The sequence below is a fragment of the Leptonotus elevatus genome, chromosome 2 (genome assembly GCF_054856555.1).
Source record: "Leptonotus elevatus isolate MCC_2025b chromosome 2, RoL_Lele_1.0, whole genome shotgun sequence".
NCBI classification, from domain to species: domain Eukaryota; kingdom Metazoa; phylum Chordata; class Actinopteri; order Syngnathiformes; family Syngnathidae; genus Leptonotus; species Leptonotus elevatus.
In genome coordinates, this window is record NC_141240.1 from 10,281,013 (window position 1) to 10,302,514 (window position 21,502).

The window sequence follows — 21,502 nt, forward strand, 5'->3', positions numbered from 1 at the left end:
ACAGTCACACACACAATAATACACCCCCCCCCCCACACACACACACACACACTAATAAAGGCAATGGTACTAAAAGCGTCAGCAAGCATATTGATTTTTTTTTTTTACAATTGTATTTATATTCCATCCAGTCCTCCTACATATCATGTGCTTTGGCCCTTTTAGTGTATATCTGACAGCAAGGAGAAACACAAAGCATATTTTCCCCCCTTTGTCTTACGTTCATTGTCTTTAAACATGTTTTCCTGTGATCAGGCTTTACCCGTTATTACACAATGCGTAGACCTTCTCCCCAATGACTGGAAGTCCTTCATAGTGGAACCTTCCATTAGGTAGATCACCAACATTGCCACATGACATCTCTATAATGCAAACGGGCGGAGTAGATTAGTAGTTAGGGTGTAGGGCGCCCTCACGTGGCCATAGGAAAAACTACAACTGTGCTGAACGTCGCCATAGGAAAAACTACAACTGTGCTGAATTTATCAGTACTGTACATATTCATAAGAGTTAGAAATACTCGAAAATAATCCACTTCTGGCAGTTTTGCCACATTCTTACTGTCGCATTTGAGTGTCAACGTGGTCCAAGCTCCGTTGACGCACTTCACAAATAAGTTGCCCGTGTATGGGACGAAGTCCTGGGCACACTTGTAGTAAACGCTCTCCCCACTTTCGAATTTGCGTCTGCCGGTCCATTTGTTGCCGAGTCTGGTGGACGGATAATGGGGCGGCGCTGAGCATCGTTTTGGAACCTCAGCTAGAGTTAAAATACAAGGCCATCGACACGTTTAAAACAAATATAAAAACTAAACAAAATGTGTCGTATAAAGACGCTACTTACCCGAGTCGAGTAATGCAATGGATAAACAGAGAATATTCCACACGATGGTTTTCATTTTGTTGAATGCGTTCAGGTAAAACGAGGATAACGAGTGAAAATGGAAGGATAGCGGTATTTTTTTTTATAGAGGGACGAACGCTACCTCCCACCCACGCACGCGCGCACACAGCCCCCCCCCCACACACACACAGTCACACACACAATAATACACCCCCCCCCCACACACACACACACACTAATAAAGGCAATGGTACTAAAAGCGTCAGCAAGCATATTGATTTTTTTTTTTACAATTGTATTTATATTCTGACGTGACATCTTTGAATAACTCTTGAATAGTGCAAAGATAAATTAGGAAAACAAAAAATTATGGATTGAAATGCTTGTAAATTTAAAAATAGAGTGTATCATCAAATACAGTAGATTAGAACTACTTTCCATTTGGTCCTAAAGCAGTATTCGATGTGCGCATAACTTTTGTGCACACATAATCTGTAAAGGCTTTTTCTGTAATTACATCAAAATGACACAACAGATTAAAGTTCCCAGACACACAAATTGAGTAACAATCAAGCAAGCAAATACGTAGCTATGGATATATGGTTGTAATTCATTCAAAATGACAAGGATTTTTAAATGTAATTTTGAAAACCATCAGAAACTGAAGACAACAAATCACACAAAGGGCATACATTTACAGTGTGACACAGCACAACTTTAAATCGCATAGATTTGTCATTGTTTACGTTTGTGATGCCAGCATGTATGACTCTTTAGAAATGATGTGAAACCAAGTGCAGTTTAAATATATAAGAACCTATAAAAACAAAACCGCAAAGTCTACAATACTGACTTGTCATTTTTTTCATCACAATCATTCAAAGCACGTCAAAATGTACCTCATAGCTTGTTATACAAAGGCACTGTAGTATGATTTATTCCTGACAATACGTTGCATGAATCTGTTGATACTGTTGAAGTTACATTGTACACGACTACACACTTTCTATTTCACTAAACAACTGTCTTATCATAAAGAGACATGGCCTTGATTGCTAGAGCCCTTCGCAACACTGCATTGAATTTCAGATGGTTCAAACGTAATTTACACATGCTCAGATTTGAATGAGTTATGACAAACAGCTCAAATCATCTTGAAGGCCAGTCGGTGTGACAAAAGTTTTAACGTTCAAGGCAAAGTTACTCTCTCCTATGAAGAACATTGCATTACTTAGTAATACACGCTAATTTAGTGTCCACAATCTAAACATTTCAGACGGTGCATTGTAAAAAGTTAACTGTTCCTCTCAACCTCTCGTGACATTCTAGAGGCCACCACCATAAAACCATAATACATGCGAAATGATACTAACACATTTCGAGAGCACTCTTAATCTGTCTTTAATCAGCATATCTACATTCATTGACAACGTTACAGACCAGCATGGGACAAAAACAACTCTTTGCTGACTGCAATAACTGTCAACGTGTAGGAATGAATATCATTGAACTGTAGTCACCTACAAAAATAGTATGTCAAATGCAAATGGCATCTGGGGTGAAATTCAGTGAGGACTGTTCGGAACAGGCCATAAAAGGAAGAGCCAAAGTAACGTGACGTTATTTTACCCTTCAAATCCGAAATTGTCAGCGGCGACAGGACAACACACTTGTTTTTCCAAATTACCGTAATTCTTGACCCGCTAGCGCTAGCAACGTAATTCCAACGGCTTCTGAAAGCAGAGAAGCGGAGCTTTACGTGGGTACCACATACATTACGGTAGCTAGCAAGATAGCCAGATTGTCACGTGTGGAGGAGGGGCAAATCCCGCGTCATAGTACCGTAACTCCGAAAAACAAGTTCATCCCCTCTCTCTTTGTCTGGCCATCAAATGATGTTATAGTTATTTGGTCTAAGGTTGTCAAGGAATGACAATGGCTCTCAAACCTGACAATCTTTTTTGTTTTTACATCAAACAAAGTGGCAGCCAGCTACCAGCTCAGGGGTAGAGATGGTTGTTCAGTAACCAGAAGGTCGGCTGTTTGATTATCACTCTCCAAGTCAAGTGTCGTTGTGTCCTTGGGCGAGACACTTCACACACATTGCCTCCAGTGCTAGATACACTGGTGTATGAATGGTGCGAATGTTTGGTGGTGGTTGGAGGAGTCGTAGGCACACACTGGCAGCCACGCTTCCGTTTGCCACCACCAGTCTGACTGTCTGAGTGCATGAATAATGTTTAAAAAAAAAAGTTTCTGTGTCTAGAAAAGCGCTATATAAATCTGGTGCATTATCATTATTAAAGCCAAGTTGCTTTTATTTTTGTTCCAGGAGTATCAAAAAGTCTAATCAAGGCCATTCCTTTAAACATTGATTTCTGAACCCTCCCCGAGTTAAAACAAAAAAACTATTTTTCAAAGGAGCCCTGGCCAAGAGCCCGCTAAAAAGGTTAGTTTCAACACAACTTGAAATGATATAAAAATGATATAAAACAGTTACATACTAAGGAGATGATCTCAAGTGTTTCAGTCTGGATTGAAAGTCAGTCAACGAGAGAAGTTTGCAGACATTTTGTTACAAGTTCCATGAAGAAGGGGCAGAGAGTTTGAAGATGAGGAGGAACTGATTTCTTCTAAAACTGCAGTGCATCTTCTTACATTAAGCTTTTGCACTTTTCTTAAAAATAAATGTTTGACAACATTTTCATTTGCAATTTAGGAGTAATGTTTTCAGTAGTTTCTAGAATAAATACGTTCATTTCATTTATAGTCGAGCCAGTGTAAAATATCATTTTGCAGTGATCTCTTCCTTTTGGAACATCACAGAGGTGTTGACAAGACTGTGGCGTACAATGAGAATTGGCTTCCTCTCGAGTGTTTTACACATTTGACACCCTATAGGTAGCGACTTATTAGCAAATAAGCTCATGACTGGATGGAGTATTTGTTTGTATGACAGAACTATACAGCGATTTTTGTTGAGGTTGCATGTGGCGAACAAACAACTAATTGTGGTGGTACAAGCGGAAGGTGCACGTGGAGCAAAGCCAGGCCAAACATTGGGTCAGCGGTGCGAGACTAAGAAACTTTTCTTTAACTGCCAGCACAGTCATCTGTGTCTGCTGCACTGAAGCCGTTCAGGGAGTCCTGCAAAAATGCAAAAAGAGAGAGCTGGAGATTTCATGAAAACACCACACCAAAAGTCACATAACTTAGCAACATGTTCTAATTTTGACGCGTGAGCTCATCCGTCAGGGTGAAACACTCCCTGTCTGGATGGCAAGTGACAAACAAACCCTCATTTTCTTTCACCTTCTTCACAAAGTCAACACCGACCTCTCTTTCTCGCAGCTCCACGCCCTCTGATGACTCAGAGAACGGCATGCTGGGTAAAACGGGGTTCTGGGACAAGCGAGGCTGCGGAGGGTTGCCGACGCTGTAGAGGCGAGGCCGTTTGATCTGGTCGTGGCTGGACAGTGGCGTGAAGCTACTCCTCCGGTAGAACGCTGGTGGAACGTCTCCCCTGCTTTGGTTCTAATCGGCGATGGCAGACAAAAATCACAACAACTGAGCCAAAGTGATGGAAAATGAAGCTTCATGAACCACTTGCGATCTATATTTTTTTTACTCCTCTGGATGCTGCTCTTGGTTCAAAGATGCAGTGGAGATTTAATCAATTTCCATTGCACGAGCCTTTATCTATAAACCAAGAGCACCATCTAGAGGAGTAAAAAATATTGCAAGTGGTTCATGAAGCTTCTTTTAGCAATGACTAGTTTTTACACTACGTCAAATGTTGAAGTTGAGAAATAATCTGTAGCCCTGCGCTGAAAAGTCAGTTGCTAAACAACCTCCCAGAATGACCACAAAAAAAGAAAGAAAAAAAAAGAAAAGCACAGTGAGAATGTTTTCTCTACAGCTAAGGCACAAAAAAAGAGAAAATGCCAGCAAGCTTTGAAAAGTGAAAACTGCAGTGAAAATATCAAGCTGCAGTTTTGGCGGGTTATGTCGCTACAAATTGCCCAAATCCAAAAGACATTGAAAGAAGAACCAGACAAGTTCCGACACCTCCCCCAAGGTGTGCTTGGGAAGCGATAAACCTATTGTTAACTCTTTGACTGCCAGACGTTTTCAGAAAAGGGATGCTGTGAGTGCCAGCCGATTTAAGCATTTTGACTATAAACGTTTGGACTATGGAAACACACATACTACCAAATGAAAGATTGAACTCTCATCTTTCATCAGAAAAAAAAAGTTTGTTTCTACCTTATTTCGTTTTTCAGTAATCAACAATAGAAAATGGTTAGTTTCACCTAAATGCGCTTGTTTTGGACCAAAATACGGAGAAATCAAGCATTTAGTGAAACGATATTATTTCATGCACTCTAGTGAATTTTACACTTCTTTTTGTCCATGAATGATGCCACAAACACCTAAATAGTGCTTTACTTCTATAAAACACTACCACCAAGAATGAAAAAGTGTTTTTTGATAGCAAAATACGTTTATTTACATTCAACAGTTTAACAATTTGACAACAATTTGGCAAACTATTTACAAATGTGTGCAACTGTGGTACTATTTACAATTATGTGGATGTTTCAACGACAGTTTTTCTTTTTGTGTAACACTCCCCTGCGTGCAAGGAGACGCAACAGGATTTGCACAACAGATTAGTTTCACTGCGATTGCCCCTTCGCGTGCACTTTCTTGCCGGCCGTTTTTTCCGGGGAATAGCAAGTATATACTGCAGTGTGTGTTGCCATCAAGTCTACTATCAGGATCATGCTACAGTTACGTTACGGTGGTGTTACGTCTGGCTTCCTCATGTCCTTCAGTTCCTATACCGGGTGGTAGATGTTCTGATCCATCTTATCCACTCCATTCATGGTGGCATCGTAGTCCAGAACCAGTGTCTTCTCCGTGATCAGACTGTACCTGCTCCTCCGATGAATATGCATTGGACTCGGGGTACTCTCCATCGTCCGATTGTGCAGAAGTGCTCGGTTGTGCTCCGCGTTTTCCGGCGTTAGCATCGCTAGCCGGTGAGGCTTTATGACGTGATCATCGTCGCGCGTCAACGCTTCCAACTTCGGCGTCAACCTCGGGAGTCACCATCATCATCATCAATGTGCATTGGTCGATGCTTTTCGACTACTCTTCATCGTCCGATTGAATGTCCGCTTGTGCAGAAGTGCTCGGTCGGTTGTGCTCCGCGTTTTCCGGCGTTAGCATCGCTAGCCGGTGAGGCTTTACTACGTGATCATAACGGCCGGTTCAACGCTTCCAACTTCGGCGTCAAGCTCGGAGTCACTATCATCATCATCGTCGACATCAATGCGCTTTTTAGTATTGATCGATGCTTTCCGTCTTTGAAAAAAATGCTCAAGCATGAGCTGCTTGCAACCGGTCTCCATTGTTGCTTCATCAGCCATTGTCCCCTCAACACTTTAGCTCCGCCTCACGTCTTCTACTGACGGCCACCCAATCTTGTCCAAAGAGAGTCATCGCTGCCATCTAGGGGCCAAAACGAGTCATTATACTAACTAGATCTGCTTGATACTTTCAGCACAGCTGCCCAAGGCTTTCCTCCACCCGTTTCCAAAAAAAAAAAAAAAAACATAGTGAACGTCTTTTAACGTCTTTGGCGCCCCTCCGTAGGTTTTTACTAAACGTTATTTAACGTTTTTGGCAGTAAAAGAGTTAAGCTTTCTCCCACCCTTTTCAACAAAGTGTTTCTCTGTAAATGTCGCTCAATAACTTCATGTAGGAGCACTCACTCTGTCTAGGACTCCAGGATGAACGTCTCACTGCAAATAACACACAATTATAACCAGGAAACAAAGATGGAGCTGTTCCTAAATGTAGCACCGCTGTGCCAAAAAGGTTGTTGTGAGCTGGTACAAAAACAAAAATACACTACAGCAAAAACAAAAGAAATACTCACAGTTCAACTCAACTTGAAACCTTTTGTGTTGTCACATTGCATTGCAAGTAAGTAAGGATGCATAATAGCTATCGGACCGATATTAGGGAAAAATAATGACGTCTACCGGGTACTGTATGAGGCGAAGGTAACATTACAAAAGTGGGGTATCCAAGCCCAACTATTGCTAAGCTAAATGGCTAACAATGGGAATAAGAAAATGGATGGATGGATACGACAACTATATAAAAACGGCCACGGCTCGTTGAAGTGCAGCTATGGTGGGTGACATTTTTAATCTTTTGCTTTTCTTTTGGTCCTTGAAAATGTCTTTATATGAAAATGGCCAACAGCACTCAAATGTTGTTTGGGATCCTGCATTTCATGAATGTTAAATATATAAAAAAAATAATAGTATATACAGAGCTTTTAAGATTGCCTCAGTGCCTGAGTTCAGAAAGTAGCAAAACATGCAACTGCATGTTGTCAATGACCACAGGATTGAAATTTGTAATTATTTTATGCTGCAACAACAGAAAAGTTTGCAGTTTATACAAAAAAAAGTGATTAGTTATCGATGTGGGGGAGCAAGAAGTAATTGGTTATCGGTGTCGGTGAAAAAAACCTGTTAATGTGCATCCCTATTTGCAAGCTTTGTATTTTGGCGCATGCCAAGTTTGAACAATACAGCCTAAAATGTTTAGCGCTACTTTTGAAAGCCTCTTCAATCATCATTCAAAAACGTATGTTATATTTTGGGTCGTTGGTTGTATCATGTCAGATCAGCATCACAGCAGTATCTACTTTTTTGTTTTTGTTTACCTTTACAACCAAATGTCCAATTATGATTAAGTGCAATTGTTGTTTTCAAGTGACGCGCGTGCACAGAGAAACCTGCCACTCAATTCCTATTAATGAAAAGCTTACTAATGGTCTGTCCCTGTGAGTGTTGACAGCCTCCACCTTCAGGTCAAACATATCCACTTTACAACCTAGAGGCGTAGGACAAGAAAGAAAAAAAAACCCTCAATACCACAAATGAATACTGGGAATGTCAGTTTTAGAGTCAAAAACAACGAGTGGACTTACCATAAGCCACAGGGGTGAGTTTGAGGACAGTGTGCAGGGGACACTTCAAGTATGGAAGATCATCTGTGGCAAAGAAGTACAAAACTTTCTTTATCGTGGTAAATGTTTTTCTGTGACGATGCAGGATGTTCTTTTCGAAGTACGCCGCTATTCCCATTGGGACATAAAGGCGGGTAAAAAGTAAGCCCACACGTCTTTTTGGGCTTTTGTCGTCAAAACGGGTCCGTCTGGCTGTCCACACCCAATTGTGGCTCAGACCTTGAGTCATAGTCTGCTAGCCGCTCTTTTTCTACTCTCCAATGACCTTATTGGGGACATTTGCACAATCTACACACAAACAGACACAACATATTTCACACAAATCCCTCTCCTCACTCAAGAACCTTGAGCTTAATGGCTTCACGGGAATTATTGCTGAATCAAGAGCGTTGTGAAGCGGAATGGTTCCAAATCTGCTCCTGACACTTGTTCACCTACTGCTACCCACCCTTACAAGTTGAGTTCAATAAATTCATGCAAAAACAATTATTTGTGTGGGATTAGGGAACCAAAATTGTGTTTGTTGTGATAGATTCGGATCAGGTCACATTTTATAACCAAAAATCTGAAATCCAAGTGCAAGTGAGAGACTGAGATGTTGCGTTAACAAGATTTTGTTTTACTACGGTGCAAATAATTAATGATCTACTTTGCAAAATTATTTCTGCTCTGAAGTGTACCACCTTTCATAGCATTATGTAGCCAGCCAGACTATACAGAGATTTAGGGAAAGATCATTATCGGCGCCGATATTCTGCATTTTGATGAATATCAGTATCTGCCTTCTTTTTTTTTAACGATGACTGATAATAGGGCCTCAGGGAACTATTTATTTCAATTTGCAGTTATCTTTATGAGATGCTACTGACCCAGGGAACACTCTGCACTTTTTGGTTTTGTCTGATATTGAATTTAAAAAATGTGTGAAAGTTTTTGGGAAGATTTATTTACTCTAGAAACTATAACGAACTATGGTATTGGTATCTTTGAACTTTTTAAGACATATTGATGACCCTGGCGCTCCCTGAACTTTTTGTCAGAATTGTAAAACGTCTATTCTCTAAAATAAAATAAAAATACAATTAAAAAAACATTTTGAAAATCTGAAACGTTCAATAAACTAAGACATTTTGTATTTTTGTTTAATTTTGATGCCATATTTTTTCCTATTTACTGAAAATGAATACCAGCTCCAAATATGGGCCTCTTAGACTACTATTAATTGTATCTGTGACATATATAAAAAACAAAAAACAAAAAAAACAATTGCCTCCACTTTTAAGTTCACCCTTCTATTTTGATTGCACATAATTTTCTTTAAATTTGTAATGGATTCAGATATTACCACTCCTGTGTGTACTCAGTGTCATCTAGCCCCCACCTTGAAGAATCATGTGAACTGGAATGGCTTCATTAAATTTTTAGCAGAGAAAAAAATATATATATATAAAAAAAAAAGAGATAAAATAACTCCGCCGATTAGTGTGTGATGCTTGTTAAAAGCCCTAAAAGGGCGTGTGGAATGTTAAGCCTATTACTGAAAGACGGGCTGAACTCAACATCATATCCTCATGTTATTCTACCTGCACTCTTGTCCAGGAAGTAGGCAAGCAGGCAGCGCATGACGGCCTGATGACAGATGACCAGCACGTTGCCCTGCCGCTCCAGTTCCATGATAACTGGCTCCAGTCGCTGCACCAGGTCCTGATAGGACTAAAGACAAAACAAAAGTACGTGTACGGTAGTTAAAAGCAAGAGACGAGTTTGACTCAAGCCATCATCAATTACACAGATGAAATGTGAAATTACTTCTCCTCCAGGATAGCGGTAGTGATACTTGTCCTGGTACCTCATGGCGTACTCATCAGGGTAGGTTTCCTCAATTGTTTTGTATGTCATCTCTTCACACACTCCCTGAATCGCAAAGCAATAAAACCATAAGTGCCGAAGACTGTCTGCCGGTATTGATGTCTCTTTGGAGGACATACAGCATCAATCTCGTTAAGGATTTTCCACTGCTCGTAGGGAACGCCAAGCTCCTCTGCGGTCTGAATGGTGCGCCGCAGCTGACTTGTCCAAACTTTCAGGTCTGACAGACGATGCTCTTCTACAAAACCCTTCAGTGCTCCAGCAAACTGAAAAACAAACGAGTTATTTAACTCATTCACTGCCATTGACGGCTATAAACGTCCCAAAATTAATTTTACCGTATTTTTCACGAAAAAACTCGCAAATTTGACATTTTATAAAGTGGCAAATTTGCGAGAAAAAAACAACATAAATTTGCCACTTGATAAAGTGGAAAATTTGCAAATTTAAAGTGAGCAAAAAACTCATAAATTTGCAAGTTTATAAAGTCGCAAGTTTTATATCTGTTCTAAAAGTACAATAGAAAAATTCTAGGTTTTCATACTGTTAAATAGAAATAGTTCAAATGAATTTTTGACGTCTATAGCCGTCAATGGCAGTGAATGAGTTAAAAAACAGACATATCAAAACAGTTTGTTTGTTTTTTAGATTTATTTAACAGTATTAAAAGGTGGGGTCTTAAGTTTTCACTCACAAATAAACATTTGATAAACACTGGATGTATACACATGAAATTCTCAATCAACACCTCTCGGCTTCAGTTAATGTGTGGTGGTGATTTTGTCAGCAAGCACCACCCCCTAGCCTGTTTTGCCATAAGAGGGACGTTTCTGGGCGGAAAGTCAATGTTTACCCCTCCAGCCAATCACTAGCAGCGGGCGAGTCGTTGAAGGCAGGCGCAATGTTGACGAAAAGAGTGGGGGTTGAGCCATGGGAGGAGTCTGTTTCGAATTGTTCGTTTACAAACTGAAACGGTCAAAACTTAAGACCCCACCAAAAGCTCAACTACACCTTAAACAAAACAACTGGAATACAGAATTTTACTTTTTATTTTAGTTTTTTCCTTTATTTTAAAAATACTTCATTTACAAAAATAAACAGATTTTACATGTCAAACGTAAAATATCATGAAATCACTTTAACTGTAAAAACACATATTTCTGTTATTTTACAAAAAAAAACATTAGAAATACAGTGGTACGTCGGAGTTTGAACACAATTTGTTCCTGTGAAGTGTTTAAAGTCTGTTTTTGTTCAACCTCCGAAACATAGCATATTTTTTCCTATAGGAAATAATGCAAATGTAATTCATCTGTTCCCAAGCTCCAAAAACGGAAAATTCCTATTTTAATTTTTATTTATGTAAAAAACATGTACAGTATTTAAACAATAAAACATACCCTACCTTTTTTGTTGTGGAGTGATCAGTGGATGATAAATGCTATGGTAATGCATGCTTTAGTTCAGTCCTGAGTTAGTGTATTTTACATTGGGCATATTGTTAGACTACTAAGGGGTCCTTGTGCGCTGTTAAGCGTCAGGCGCGTTTTTGAATAGCTAAGGGGGGCCCCTTGTGCCAGTATTTATGGAAGTAGTCACGGCAGTTACAATGGCGCGATCACCTCCTTCCTAAATCCACTGTTAGTAGCACTGTACGTTTTTCTTTGCTGCCGCTGGCACATTTGTCTTTCTTTGGGCCCATAGCGAAGAAAATTGTCGTGGAAAAATCAAAATGCACTCGTGAACGTACGGAGCACGTCCGGCAGTATTCACCCGCTCTGACTGGAAATGAGCAGCGCTTTGCTTTGTCTTCACTACCACAACGTGAGCATTCGGCATCGCTCGGCTTCACTCGGCTACCCGATCAAGGTACGTTCGGCTTGGCTTGATTTGCTTGAGTGTTAAAACTCCGAGAATGAGGTCAAACTCCGAGGCATTTTTTACTCCGATTTTTTGGTCAAAGTCCGATTTGTACGAGTTCCGAAGCGTTCAAACTCCGAGTTTCCTCTGTACATATATTGATGGTTAAAATAAGTTAGTAAGTTAATTTCACAAATATTGTAATATTTATATTAAAAGCTATATGCGTGAATTACCCTAACATTAAACTGTTGGAATTGTAAACCCAATATCTAGTTTTCCAACAGTTATTGGCCATGTTTTGAAAGATTAATCACATTATTTTTTTTGTCATATACTGTTATGTTACATCAAACACAAATTATTAAACATTTTTCCACAAAATAATGTCATTAAAACAACTAATAACATCCCTCTTCTGTAAATTTAAGCATTCGTATTTCTAGTTAATTTGTTTTAAAATGTGAAAATGCTTCTATCGTAATTAAAACATAAAAAATTTAACTATAAATTAAAATAGGCTAAATCTTTTTAAAACTAGACTAAGAGCAATTTCTGCAGAAATTGCGTGGGAATGCTGAAAGCTGAATGCTTATGAAGGAAATTGAAGGATAACTCATGTGAAAATTAAAGTAATTAACTAGTAGTTAACTAGTAATTACTACTACTATTACTAGTAGTAGTATTACTAGTAATAGTAGTAGTAGTATTACTAGTAACTAGTAATTACTAGTAATAGTAGTAGTATTACTAGTGACTAGTAATTACTAGTAATAGTAGTGAATGTGTCATTGAACATTAAATTGAATGCATAAAATATAAAGTGTGTTAAACGAATGATAATGAAAGATAAATTGGGTGAAAACTACAAATGATCAATTGTAGATTAATTATAAATGAAAAGAAAAAAGTTGATATGCAACCAGTCTAAGGTTGGATTCGAACCCTTGCCTCCTGTTTATTGGTCACAGGTCCACTTTAGTAGCCTACCCAATGAGCTACAGAGGACTTGCAGCCGTTATATAAGTCATCAAAAGTAATGGATGTGCAATAATTTGGCGAGTACTCAATATTGCATTTGTACTAAAGAGTTGTCCAAGTTGAGTTTGAACCTAGCATTCCCACAATTACAATTAAAAACTGTACTTATAATATGGGGCGGACATGTTTTTAGACAAAAGTAATTTTCTGTTATTTCAAAGTATTTTTCTGGCGCCTCAGCTGCCGGAAAATTACAGTTTCTTTTCTTTACGATTTTAATTTTTTTTTGCAGTTTATATGAAGCACACATGAATTAAAAGTAAAAAAATATATATTACTGAAACGCAAGCATGATGCCAGCACCTGTTTCCCTCGGTCTGACAGCTCAGAATCTCCGCCAATGCGTCCTTGCAGATTGTGATGACTTTCTCCATGTCGACAGATGTAGATGGAGTGCGAGTGCACGTGGATGTTCATGAGGTAGTAGACAATTTTACTCTGAATGTAATCCTGCACCCTGTTGACCAGGAAACGACGGCCAACATTGATGACCTGAATAAAGGACAGGCTCCTGCAAGCACAAAATGACAACGATGGACTCCGAGTCCCACCAAAACATATCGTGACTGAAACTGCTGAAACCTTGTGCTTTTTCTGCAGTCTCTCTAATTGGCAATTATTATCAGATATCTTGGGGCTTTTGGTATCAGAGGCTAAAAGTTCCTGGTAGCTTGAAAGTCTATAAATACAATTTCCCACAAGTATATAACTATAAAAGTGAACATAAATTACAACCTAATATTAAAAGCAAAAAATGTTTTTTATAGAACATCTGCCTTGTCATCTCCCTCTGCTGGCCAACTTGTGCAATATCAATATGCCCTCTTTTTTTTTTAATCCAAAATGTCAAAGGAATAGGCATATAACATCTTACTTGTCATGTTCATCTGGATCCAAAGGCTGGTAAGTTACTTTATAACATTCTATCCTCTTAAGAAAATCACCCATGACACTTTCTCTGTCCCTCTCTGGGTAGTCCGGACTGGACACCTTCACTTCCTGAAATAATAATAATTTAAATAAATAAATGGCAGAACATAAACAAATTATGATGTCGACATGTAAGTAAAAAGTTGCGTGACAGCATCAAAATGAATATTTGGTCTGTTTTTTCAATCAATTCAAAATATTATTGTTGCTTTAATTACCAGGATGTTTGCAGCAATGACATCTGGATCATCACATACAGATTCTACAAAAAATACCTGAGAAAGAAAAAATATAAATAATTCACTATAAAACTATCTGTATGCCATTACGATTAATCAATAGTGGGGTTGTGACCTTATATGAATGATCCTTTGCAAAACTGAGGATGAGCTCCCGCCTCTCCCTGGTGGTGTTGGTAGCATCAAAAACCTGTACAGCAAAATGAGGCGCTCAGACAAAAGTCGAGAGAAACCTGTGACATTTTTAGTTTGCTTACAGCGATCTGCCCTCCTTCCTCATTCAGGTAAGACTTGACATCTTGTAGCGCCACCAGAGCACACTGTCTGTTAAAACAAAGTTATATTAATGGCCTACTTGTTAAACATCTAGTTAGGTTACTAGCTTGCTGGGCTAGTAGTCCTACTCACTTTCTTATTTGCATGGCTTCTTCATTGTCATGTCTGAAAAAGTCATAGGACTTGTATGACTTCACGGCTTTTCTCCTATAAACTCCAAGGTTGAAGACTGTGGAGAAACCATGTGAGAGTGTGAAAGCACAAAACTCGTGGTAGGCGGTGACCTTCATATCAACTGCGCCCTCCAAACCGGTTCACCTGCATTCCAACAATTTACAACTACAAAGAGAGGCAGTGTTGATATGGACACAATCACATACAGTACAAGATGTGAGTGGAGGAAAATCTCTGAATATAGCAGTACAGTAGATTACAATTGAACTCATTCACTGCCATTGACGGCTATAGACGTCAAAAATTCATTTGAACTATTTCTATTAGTTTTTTTCACTTTTGTTAACAAGAGTATGAAAAAATTATTGTACATTTAGAACAGATATAAAATGTGTGATTAATCGTGAGTTAACTATTGAAGTCATGCAATTAATTACAGTTGAAAAAAATACCGCCTGACGCGATTAAAAAAAAGGAGAAAATATTATTAAAAATTAGGGGCGTCAGGCGATTAAAAATTGTAATCGTAAATAATCGCATGACTTCACTAGTTAACTTACAATTAATCACAAATTGTATATCTGTTCTAAATGTACAATAACAAATTCTAGGTTTTCATACTCTTGTTAACAAAAGTGGAAAAAAATATTAAACTAATGAATTTTTTACGTCGCTAGCCGTCGATGGCAGTGAATGAGTTAAACTGTCTGAGAATGCAGTCGGTGACTAAAAGGCCTTAGGTTGGATTTTCCAGCCAGACTTGGTGAGGGTGAAAGCAGTGCCCTCAAACCCCTTCCCCTACCCCTCTCATCTTTCTTCGAGCACCAGCTACTGTACAGAAGCTAACACCTGGCTGCGTCAATTTGTGGCATCAACGGAAGAAAGGCTTTAACCCCCTTTTAAAACGAACTATGCTCAGCGCCATTTGTTTTTCCACACTTTCTTCCCAGTAAAGATGTGTCCTCACTTATAGATAGTCAGTAGGGGTGGGAATCTTTGAATGTCTCACGATTCAATTTGTTTCCGATTTTTGGGTGTGTGATTCGATTCAGAATCGATTTTCGATTAAGAATGATTTTTGTTTCAAAATGATTTGATTGAAAATGATTTTTGCTTCAATTTATAGATGTTCAAGGAATCGTAATGATCTCCAGTCTGACTCGCTAATGCTAACTAGTGCGCTACTCGTGGCACTTTTATCACTCAAAAGAACGGCTCCACGCTGCAAAAAACAACAACTTTTATTGGAATAACTTGATCGTGACTTTTCCCATCTACTCTCTAATGTGGCTACAACTTAACAGTGTAACAGACCGCGTGGAACCACACTGCCCCTCAGTGGCCAACTCGGGTACAACATGAACAGCGCTCCCAATAAAGGCACACAAACAAAGGGAAGAATTTGAAATAAAAACGATTTGGGGACATTTAAAATCGATTCTGAATTGTACTAAATGAGAATCGCGATTCTTATGAGAATCACGATTCTTATGAGAATCGATTTTTGGGCACACCCTTAATAGTCAGTAAATTCAAGCACCAATTAGCTCATCCAAGAAAGTAACAAGTGAAAGGATAGTCAGACCCGGTCATAAGTAAACAGTTTTGCACCATAATTTCAAACACTTACTATTTCTGTTTAAATTTTTTAAATAATGGCTACTTCTGTATTTAACAAATACAATATATATTTAAGGGGGGTTTCAACAGACTATAAGACATGAAACAAGGAAGAGGAACAGGATGCATCTAAGACTAAGTTTTCGGTGGTATGAATTCAGCAGAAGGCAGCCCAAGGGAAAATGTGTGGCTACATATTTATTTATCATTTATTTTGAGTAATTACCCTCTATTCAAAGAATATTAGTTGCAAATGATCTGCTATCACTAGCATCATAGTCTTAGTCATTTGGTTTTTAGTACGTTTTGCATGTAAGACAATTCATTTTGGTTGTTTCCGTTGACAACTAACAACTGTTTTGGTCCACCGAAGTTTCAGAATCAACCATTCAAATGAGTGGTTCATGGCATGACAAGGCTCAAGCAGGATTTGTATTTACTAATAACGTGATACTAACCCTTAGTCGGCACTCCAATCCAGTTGAGGTAGCGCGTCAGCTTCTTGGACATATAGGTTTTCCCCCGAGCAGGTAGCCCAATCATCACAATCACAGTTGGAGAATTGGTCATGTAGGAGGCCCAGGCTGCAAAACAATAAACCAACCTTAATAGTTTGCACATTTTTTTTTTTTTACATTTCTGATCTACAAGTGTTTTTCATGAAATTATTTACATAGGTTAGGTTAGTGATAGCCTACGGTGCGTTCAAACTTACAAATTTGGGTGGCATCACCACTGAAGGAAAGGAACATAAACTGAGGACTTTGTTATGTGAGCAAACTTAGAGTCATGCTGAAGAATAACACAAGTCAGTGCTGCATCATTACGTTAAATTAATGTTTCACTGGCAACAGCATGTCCGTTGGTTGACTTTTTAGCAAACATGATTAGTAAGTACAAAATGTCAAATACTAAATCCACAAACACCGCTTTCCTGTTTCCATAAAAGCAAGAAAAATAAGAGCAAATACCTGACAAGACCAGACTTGATGAGATCATTCAGAAAAGTAATTCATGGAATAATTTCTGATCCATCTTGACAGTTGTATTTCTTCTGATTTTGAAAATGACTCACCAGTTGCACTTAACTCGGGTTATTGTACAACGTTGAATAGTTAATACATAAGCACCTCAATGGAGTCCACCTTTTAACCTTGAGGCACAGAAATACAACAATTCACTTACAGCACTTTTTCTCAGTCCTTTTGGACTCCATTGAGCCATCTGCCATGTCTGCTGGCCTCTGATGCCGGGCAGCCATGGCGAGTCAGCTTGCGGCGCTGGCCTGATGGTCCCTAGTCACTGTCACGATGAAGTCAGCATCTTTCTATCTATGGAGGACCGGATAAGAATGTCATCCAAGAATCAGTACAACCAGATGCAAAATAATTTAAGAAGCAGTGTGTGATTGTGGAAAATTGGTTGAAAATTACATTACAATAATGCACCAGTGCTTAACATGGGTCAATATGCCACGAGCCATTGAGCCAATATGATAAAAAAATAAAAATAAATTCATAAATAAAAAAAATTAAAAACAAAAAAATATATACACATGTGAATTTACATCATTTAATACAAATGGATTATCAAAGATTACCAAATGCTGGTTATGTACAATCAGCAACATAACGTTACAGGACATAATTGCGATTACATTAAAGCAAATAGCAATTCAAGGGAACATTTGTGAAAGTTACCACATAAAAAATATAACACGAAGACAAGTCAATGACAGAGAGGTGGAAATGCGCAAGTAATGAACCGATGGCACACCTCTGCTCAAGACTTTACGACATTACCGGCCGTATGAGTTAATCATTTCACTTTTATAGAACACCTTATAGTGTCAGAAATAAGCACCTGACAACGCGGAAAGAAAGAGTAAAGTTTGAAGACTCACCCACCAGGTCTATTCTATATTCGTTATTCCTTTGTTAAACAGTTCACATCAGTTGTTGACACCTTCCACTGCTCGGATGTTATCTGCTCCTCCTCCTGATTGTCTTAGCAGGAAGTGCAGCCGCTCAAGTTCACTATACAACATCTACAAGATCCGGCAAAAGCTTCAAATTAAAACGCATCAAACGCCAGCCATCATTTATCAACCCTGTCGTGTGTATCTTTATTCTCCGAATATAAAATCCAGTAATTTATTTTATTCTAATCCAGGTGCTCGAGGACCGCATTTAATTTTTAAAACATGCTTTTGTAATGTAAGAGAAAGTCAGAGTACATAAGGGGAAACACACACACAAACACAGGCAAAACATACAACCAGCCAAACCCTGAATCTCAGTACTGTCATACATTGCTGTTCTCAAAATAAATAAATAAATAAAAAGTCAAACTAGAAAAGGAATGCAACATTTTATATATGTTTTTAGAATTATAATTCATGTATGAAGGGGTTAAAATATTTGGTGTGTTTTTTTATGCATTGGTATGTTACTGTTGTGAACTTCAAGTGGCCGAAATGTATCTTCTAGAGAATAAGAAGTTCCGTATGTACATGAAGGTATTGTAAATAATGTTTTCCGTTATTATTTATTTATGATGTACTGTACTATATATTGTTTATTTATATATTGTAAAACGATGAAAGCAAATAAAAAAGAAGTTTACAGTAAATTTCACTTTTATAGTGAAGGCTATTCTGATTCTCTGCTAGTATAATAGATGCGACTGATGAAAGATTCACAGTGCAACCGGTTGGAGGCGCTTATGTCCGTTGTTTACAGAGCCGTAGATAGAGGTACACCTCTCTCTATATACGGCTCTGATTGTTTATGACGCAACGAGGCGCTTTTGAACTGACTCGTGTTGGCAACCCTAAAGTCAAATCCATCCTGTAATTTCGTTTTAGTAGACCTCGATTTCTTAGACAAAGGAGCATGTTTCCAACGTATCTAATATCCTCTTTCTCTGAAAACGCGATCCGAGTCTTGTCAGAACGTACAGCGTTTCAAGACCACAGGTTACCACCACGAATTTTCAACTCCATTCAGGTATGGGCTTTGATTGGGCCACTACAAAACTTCCATCTTCTACAGAGGCTATATGTTCTCTTAATTAAAGGCTGCTTTCACACTTAACTTTTTTTCCCCTTTTCACTCCTCACATGATAGGTAGCAGAAAATACACAGGATTTAATTTCTATTTCAGATCATATTAGGTAATTTCGTGTATACCAAAGGTAAAGGAAAACACACTTCAAACGTTTAGTGGCATTCCACTTTAATTCGACAAATCATTTCTATTCAGAAAATGTCAGGTTGCAATCAAAATGCTTTATGCTTTAAGAAAGAGATAATGTCAAACTAACACATCATAACGTCGTCTGTAATATATGTGCTTAGTTTGTATAAATATATTCTGGAAAGCGTTTTTGCTCTTGCGCTGCGCAACCACCGAGGCGACAGATGAATTTGCAGCTATATTGCCAGAATTGGCATGTCTTTGTCGATCAGAGCCCACATTGGATTTACCACTTGCATTTAAATATGCACTAGCGCGTTCGACAAGATGGCGAAACGCCGGCATCCAAAAATCTCTTCAGACTTGCCTTCTCAACACGTGCCCCATTTTGTAGCCCTTGGAAACTCAGGAAGTAGAGGTAAACAAATTGCTCACACGCTCATTATTATAATGAAAATGAATAAAGGTATCTGTCTCTTACGTATGCCTAAAACACTTCACAGACCACCCCACATTAAAGAAAAACATTAAAAGGATTTCTCTCTCTCTCTCTCTCTCTCTCTCTCTCTATATATATATATATATATATATACATACATACAGTATACACACACATATATACAGTATATACACACACACATATATACAGTATACACACACACACACACACACACACACACACAGTGCTGCTCAAAAGTTTGTGAATCTCTTAAGCAATTTGGACTTTCCAATTGTTCAACCTGATTTTGTTGTTGAATCTGAACCATTACATTTTATATGAAATAACAGGTGCAGGTTTATCAATTGAATGGATTGTTCTTAAAAAAAAAAAATCAATTGTGTAATCAAAGCTTAATTAAAAATAGTTTTGGTCAATTCATGTAGGTGCAAAAGTAAGTGAACCCTGAGCTGCATTGCTTAAAACAAGCAGTCAAGTAGGATCAGGTAGGACAAATTGGTAGCTAAACTAACCACTGAAATGGGCAAATGAAATGAGAGGTTTAGCAAAGACATTGTGCATCACTGACTGAAACAGAGACAAAACCACATCACTTAAGTCTTACCCAGGTGAACCCATACAGGTCAGTCATGCTAGGAGGAAGAGAAATCTCAAGGGACCTCAGGAAGTGGGTAATGATAGCACATCTGTCTGGGGAAAGCTATAAAGTCATCTAAAAAAATTGAGCATCATTCCACTGTGAAGCAGATCATCTGCAACTAGAGCACACTGAAAATGACTACAATCCAGCCTAGAAGTGGATGACCTTCTAAAATATCAGCAAGACCCACAAGACAAATGATAATTCAGGTGAAAGCCAACCTGTGCATCACATGGAGGGATTTGCAGACCTCTTTTGCTACATCTGGGACACATGTGCATGCTTTAACTATCAGAAAAGTAAACCGACAAGGCTTTCATGGAAGGCTTGCCATGTAGAAGCCTCTGCTCACAAAAAAAGATCAAAGCTGCCCATCTCAACTAGTACCTGGACAACACTGAAGCTTTTTGGAAGTCCCTTCTGTGGACAGATGAGTCCAAAATTTAACTGTTTGGTTAAAACTAAAACAGTCATCAACACTGCATACCAGCAAAAGAACCTTCTCCCTACAGTGAAGCATGGACTGGCTTTTCATCCTCAGGACCTGGACAACTCCACATAATCCAGGGAATCATGAATTCAGAGGAATATTGTGAAATCCTGGATGATAACTTCAAGCCGTCCTTTGTGAAGTTACAGTCTGGTAGAAGATGGATCATGCAACATGACAATATTCCAAAGCATTACAGCAATACAACCAAGGAATGTCTGTAGAACAACAAAATTCATGTTCTGGATTTGCCCAGTCAAAATCCTGACTTAAATTCTTTCAAAATACTGTGGCGGGACCTGAAGCGGGCAGTTTACGCTAGATGCCCATCCAACCTCTCTCAATTAGCTGCATTTTGCAAGGAAGAGTGGCAAAAATTCCCTAAAGTAGATGTAAAAGACTGATAAGTCACTAACGAAAGTGTTTGGATGAAGGTGCAATTTCCGATTAGTTTTTCTTAAATCAACAACTTTTGTTCAAGAGTGAATGACAATATTATCATTCTTTTTGTTCAAGTCCATTATTTTCAATGTCAGCATTGTAGATTTGGGTATGACTAAACATTTAATAAGGTTATTTTAATATTTTATACAAAAAGTCTGACCATGCCTGCAGGGTTCACCAACTTTTGAGCAGCACTGCATATATATATATATATATATATATATATATATATATACATACATACGCACACACACACATATGAAGGCAATGCTTAGAGATTACAGTGAGGATAGAGTCAAATATCCTAATGTGAGCAGCTATTGTGTTAAAATAATAATAATAAAAAGATCCAGAATGATGACCA

The 21,502-nt window shown here is 38.4% G+C and overlaps 1 protein-coding gene and 1 long non-coding RNA gene across 3 annotated transcripts; both read right to left on the bottom strand.

Moving 5' to 3' along the window:
- Positions 1-91: 91 nt before the first annotated feature.
- LOC147178379 (uncharacterized) lies at positions 92-1,004 on the bottom strand. The gene is made up of 4 exons (XR_015094043.1): positions 844-1,004; positions 562-759; positions 263-362; positions 92-172 (listed from the first exon to the last, which is right to left on the bottom strand). It is a non-coding gene; the product is annotated as an uncharacterized LOC147178379 (long non-coding RNA).
- Positions 1,005-1,429: 425 nt separating this feature from the next.
- On the bottom strand, positions 1,430-21,371 carry LOC147178380 (6-phosphofructo-2-kinase/fructose-2,6-bisphosphatase 2-like). Of its 2 annotated transcripts, none has more exons than XM_086068008.1 (17): positions 19,472-21,371; positions 17,814-17,953; positions 17,092-17,237; positions 16,365-16,490; positions 14,245-14,341; positions 14,094-14,160; positions 13,952-14,026; positions 13,816-13,872; positions 13,542-13,666; positions 12,971-13,178; positions 9,886-10,032; positions 9,707-9,811; positions 9,481-9,610; positions 7,859-7,921; positions 7,697-7,761; positions 4,180-4,377; positions 1,430-3,990 (listed from the first exon to the last, which is right to left on the bottom strand). In XM_086068008.1, the coding sequence occupies exons 3-17, from the start codon at positions 17,165-17,167 to the stop codon at positions 3,937-3,939; spliced, it is 1,593 nt and encodes a 530-aa protein (XP_085924134.1). In that variant the 5' UTR covers positions 17,168-17,237; positions 17,814-17,953; positions 19,472-21,371; the 3' UTR covers positions 1,430-3,936. The 2 variants fall into 2 exon arrangements, with proteins under 2 accessions (XP_085924134.1, XP_085924133.1); XM_086068007.1 differs by having other exon boundaries at positions 17,810-17,953.
- Positions 21,372-21,502: the final 131 nt, after the last annotated feature.

Coding starts and splice junctions, on each gene's coding strand:
- LOC147178380 (XM_086068008.1), bottom strand. CDS start 17,167: ATGGCTGCCCGGCATCAGAGGCCAGCAGACATGGCAGATGGCTCAATG. Junction 13,873..13,951: donor CAAAGGATCATTCATATAAG/GTCACAACCCCA, acceptor TTTCTTTCTCAG/GTATTTTTTGTAGAATCTGT. Junction 9,812..9,885: donor TCCTTAACGAGATTGATGCT/GTATGTCCTCCA, acceptor TTTGCGATTCAG/GGAGTGTGTGAAGAGATGAC.